The sequence below is a fragment of the Dipteris shenzhenensis genome, chromosome 12 (genome assembly GCF_047967505.1).
Source record: "Dipteris shenzhenensis isolate YYH24624 ecotype China chromosome 12, Dip_SZ_1.0, whole genome shotgun sequence".
Classification (NCBI taxonomy): domain Eukaryota; kingdom Viridiplantae; phylum Streptophyta; class Polypodiopsida; order Gleicheniales; family Dipteridaceae; genus Dipteris; species Dipteris shenzhenensis.
Window position 1 is genome coordinate 20,759,946 of NC_141607.1, and position 5,535 is coordinate 20,765,480.

General features: G+C 37.6%; 1 protein-coding gene across 1 annotated transcript; it reads left to right on the forward strand.

The window, feature by feature from the left end:
* The first annotated feature begins 3,908 nt into the window (after positions 1–3,908).
* On the forward strand, positions 3,909–4,661 carry LOC147895964 (male-cone protein 1-like). Its single transcript, XM_087383124.1, has 2 exons — positions 3,909–4,287; positions 4,458–4,661. The coding sequence occupies exons 1-2, from the start codon at positions 3,963–3,965 to the stop codon at positions 4,460–4,462; spliced, it is 330 nt and encodes a 109-aa protein (XP_087239250.1). The 5' UTR covers positions 3,909–3,962; the 3' UTR covers positions 4,463–4,661.
* Positions 4,662–5,535: the final 874 nt, after the last annotated feature.

Sequence of the window (5,535 nt, forward strand, 5' to 3'; positions counted from 1 at the left end):
CTTCCCTAAAAACATTTATTTAACCTAACTATCCTACTTGACTACTTAGCCTATATAAGTACCTTTGCTACCCTAAGCCTCTACCTAGTTACTAACCATTGCGCTATGCTACCACTCGTGGTGCTACGCTACTCCCTCGCTACTCCTACTACCTAGCTACCACTTGCTTGCTACACGACTACAAGCATACTCCCTACTTGCTACTGTTGCTCAGTTCATAACTCTCTGTGCTTGCCCTCTACTCTATGGCTATACTCTCTGGCTGCCTGTGTCATACTTCCGTCCTGCCCTTCCTCAGCTTTGAGTACACCCCGTACAACTACCTATGCTGCTTGTAGCCCACTTTGTTGCAGTATGCTCCTAGTCTCCCTGTTATAGACCTTCGACCCCCAAAGCCATGACTGCTGCTGTTACTGCTGTACTGTGCTATGCTATGCTACTCCTTGACTGTCCTTGACTGTTGGGTGGCCCAAACAAAAGCCACGGGCTTTGCTGAAAGTTACCAGCCCTTAAAAAGCAAGACATCATTATTTTCTCTTCTCAATTATTTACACATTTTTCGGTTGCTCTTTATTTATTTAGTGATCTTTTTACATTTTTTCATTTCTTGTTTACGTACTTATATATGTTGTATATATCTTAAATAATGTGTGTTTAGTCTGTACGGTTAAAGTTTTTATTTATAGGTAAAAACCTTTCTCTCTATAACTTTCAATGAAGGTTTAAGTACCTCTTTCTTTACACTCTGCTAAATTTAATGAAAAGTTACTCTCTACTAGTGCACTTTTTGTTTTTTATGACTATATGTGGTCCATTACATTTTCACTCTAATTTTGTTTAAACTTGTGAAAATATTTATAATTTCTCCTTTTATTTACACTTATATATATGTATATATATATATACATAGATATATACAAGTCTTTTCAAATTCCCCCGCCCCCCAATCTAGCTTTGTAGACTTGTGTTTATTGGGTCAGTTTTTTGTGGTCATTTTTTCCATTTAATTTACGAATGATGGCCTTTCATTAAGTGATTTCCTAAGCACTTAATTACTGGTGGACTGCAAGTGGATGTAATGATTTCCCTTCTCTTTAAGCGAGGATTGCAAAAGGTTTTTTTCACCTTCTACCATAATTTTCCTTGGTAATAAAGATTGATTTCTTAAATAAATGTTGTAGACTTACACATTTAAAATTTGTTATTTTTTCTCTTTGGTAAGATGAGATTGACTACTAAGGGTTTGGATTACCCCTACTGCAAGTTTTCTTTTAAGGGCAAGGACTACCCCCACACACTTCAGTGGTAGACTTATATGATGGACTTGTGACACTATTAGTACATGTAACATAGTATCTGCAAAATTTTGGTATTTGTGAATCTAGACAGGTGTCTTTGTTCCTAGGTAAAGTAATAACATGCTAGGGAATACATGCATTACCTGTCTACCCAACTGAAACTATGATGTTCTAACACCTAGTTTTTCTTGCAAGGATGTGACAGGTAAGTGGACTCTAACCTTGGAGCCTGGACTACCTGACGGATTCAACACTTCTATATACATATCAAGATGGAATCAAAGGAAATTCCAGGGATAAAACTCAAACAAATTTCGTAAGATTGCTAGGATGTCTGCTACAAATAAAGACCCTGCCAAAAGGGCCCTTATTTCTAAAATATTAGAGGATGCACAGAGGGAAAGAGAAACAAGTGGACAAGAGAATAGAACTAGACCATTTTTGCATCGAAAAGCAAAATGCAAGGAAAATTAGGGAAGTCATAACATCTGGTTCTTTTTGGTGATTGGACCCAGAGCTTGGAGCCTCGACTACCTAACGGATTCAACACTTTTTGGATACATATTTTATGTTTACCCATTAGATGAGAAATCTATTATCCACCCTTATTTGAGCATCGTGTGCAGTGTCTTTAAAAGGTTTTATTTTAAAAACACACACACACACACACACACACCCCCCCACACCCCCACACGCACATGAATACTTCCCTAACTATTATTCTTTTATGTACCCTCGTGAAATCTTTCCTTTAAACTTTATTTTTAACCACCCCACATACCAAGCCCACTCATCGTCCCATACCTTCTCTAATCCCTTCTTAACCCATGCACTCATTCGCTCCTTACTCCACTTGTAACGTAAACTTCACTTATGAATCCATATGGTTGTCTATATTCCTAGGTAAAGCGATAACAAGCCAGGGAAAACAGGCATTATCTGTCTACCCAAACGTAACTATGATGTTCTAATACCTTGTTTGTTTGTTTGGATGGTGGTAGGTAAGTGGACCCCGACCTCGGAACTTGGATTGCTTGAGGATTCGATATCTTTTTTCAATAGTATGTTTGTCAAATTCAATATTATTCAAAAATTCTTAATTTTGATCGAAATTTTTGTAAACTCTAGTTGCATTTTTCAACTTAGATGTCTCAAACATTTTTCCTTATATATTTTCTTATTTTTAACGTTTTATCCAATTGATGGAATTAATTGTATGACTCAATTATTGATGGGACTTTTTAATCGAAATACACAGACACACACACACATGAATGCATACACACACATGGAAATGTTCATGTGCTTGCATGTACATGCAGGCACACGTGCACTCATGCAGACACACACACACACACACACATGTACTATGGATATAATCACAAACATACAGTTAGCATTCCGTGCTAGAGAGCAACTATTGCAATGAAATTTTTTGAGCATATGTGCAAGGACTATGATTATGCCACATGGGTGTGAATGGGATGGGATTACTTGATGAAGGATTCATTCACCTCATGATGTTATATCATGATGCAAGCATGATGCTAACTCTCATTTGCATTTTTACCACTCTTTTGACCCATTTACTATGCTTAGGATGCTTAGCATTACATTTTGTTACCATTAATCCAAGTAAATGCCGTATTTTTCTACACTTTCCCATACTACAACAAATGATGGATTGTGGTTGAATTGTAGTCTAACATGTTCCTTTTCTTATTTTCCCTTCATGATGGTTGCTCGTGGATATTAATGTTCTTTCTCTCTACGCATGCATTGACCACTAGCGCATGTATTCGGACAAGGGGTGATACACATTGTTACCTTAGGCTATGGCAGCCCCTCATATCTCCTTGCATCAAATCTTTTTCATCACTTTATTTCCCTCTCCATCCCATTCCTTTTATGAAGACTTGCTACAAAAGTAATGGAAATCTACTTTTACTGGCACTTAGAATTTTAACCTCTAAATTTTGAAAGAGACCTTGAATGTCTTGTTCCATCTGCTAATGAAGGTAATGCTTAACATGCACTAAAGATGTAGCTCTTCACCTCATGTATTCATGACTATTGAATGTAAATGGTGCACCTTTGATTTTCAACAATAAACAACTTCCATGCTATTGGAAGGCTTTGTAATAAGAAAAGACTCATGAAGCATTTATTTAAAAGAGTAGGTAAGGTTTCTAAATCATCTTCATGCAATGTTCCACTTTGTTTCACATGGAGAATTAAGGGAGGGGGGTGGGGGCGGGATGTCTTTTGAAAAACAAAAAAGATGTAAAAGCTCCACACATACCATTCGAGTCTCCTCTATAACACTCCTCTTTCAATTAAAAAACGTTCCACACATACCATCCGAGTCTCCTCTATAACACTCCTCTTTCGATTAAAAAACGACATGTGTCCAAGGGTTTGCACTAATCAAAATTCATGTCTATGGCAAGGAAAAACCACAAGGGGCGCGTGCACTACCAAGCTTTCACCAGAGCTTCATGATCTTTACATGGAGGTGAAGAAGTACGTCGGCGTTTGCAAACTCATTTGAATCCCGTGTGAAGGAGTAGTTGAACTCTCAGCTCCCGTATATATATAAACACTCGCGTTGTTCATGGCCACAACCCACTCTCTTGCCTTGTCTCGTTCAGCTAGCTAAGCATCATGGTGAAGTCTTCCTTCGTTTCTTTTGCCTTCATCGTCCTCGCATTCACTTTGACAGCGTCCATCGCCTCAGCTGATACCAACGATCCTTGCAGCAACATCATGAATCACCTCAGCCCTTGTACCCCGTATGTAGCCGACTCCAATCCTACCAGCCAGCCCTCCTCTGACTGCTGCAACTCTGTCAAAACCGTCGACTTGAGCTGCATGTGTGCTATCGTTAATGGCCCAGTGATCCCGAATGTGGACAAGTCACGCGCCCTTGGCCTGCCTAAAGCTTGCAACCTCCCCACAGGCGGACGCAAGTTTATTGCAGATTGCAGCGGTAAGTACGTTGTCGCCCGAGTTTAATTCCTTCCTGCGATTGCTTGTTATCCGTGGACAATATCCAGGAGACAAAGCAATTAAAAAAGGTCCATAATCGAGATCGTGTCTCTGTTTTTCAATAGTTTTAGAGGAATATGATTCTTCTGAAGAGCAGTGTCTTTTTTGCAGGCTGACCGAACTCTGCGCGAATAATGAAATAATATGCGCTTGGAGGAGAGTATTGTCGTCGTAGCAAGAAAATAAAGACTGCAAGCCTATGTACAGACTTTCACCAGCACGCATTTCTAGAATATTTATCGGCCCCCATAAGCGCAATAGTCAGCATGTAAAGAATTTGCAATAAAGATGAAACTTGTTGCTACCGATTCTCAATATTTCCCTTCAAATTTGCAATCTTAAGTGGCGCCGAGCTAAAACTAGATGACTCTTACAATACTATTGTTAATTAACCTTCTCATTCTTAAATAACTAAACTTTGTTGCAATTAAGATTATAGATTACAAACATAATCATCTACTTCTCCTAGACAAGTTCTTATATTTTGCTACATTTGAAATAGGACTACTACCAAAGAAATATACTAAAGATATTCCCTTAAAGACCTCTTAAAATCATATGGATTTTGACATTTTTCAGTTGTACTAAGCCTTTTCGGATTACATTTTTAAAGTAGCATCAAATCTTCATATTTTTGATTTATTTTTTTAAAAGGAAAGAAAATTACTAGACATATATTATTTTTGAAGCTATAAATGCATGCATTTTTTGCATAATATACAGAGAGATTGCAAACCATTTGATTTCATGATTATCTAAGCAATGCTCAAAATGTATAATTTTTCACATAAAAAAAGAAACTGCAACTTTTATGAAATTAATCTAAAAACTAGTTTTTCCTCTTTGGAATGAACCCCCCCTTCTATTAGCTGTAGATATCCCCTTTTTGATGTGGATGAACCCTCCCTGTCATCAATATTTGTTTCTAATCCTGTATATACATTAATATGATTCACACCTATCTTATAAACTTAATGATTTCGTCTGTGCATCCATTTCAAAGAGCTCATTGGCAAAATAACCAAGTTTCTTTAACTCAAACTAATACTAAATTTCTTCTCATGATCCCCAAGGAGTTCCGCAGCCTTTAAATCTATGAAGTCTTTATAAGACTCAAAGGAGTCACTTTGTGTAAACCCTCGATATACTCAAGGAGTCAACATAGCACGTGGGTTCAATGGAAGGGATT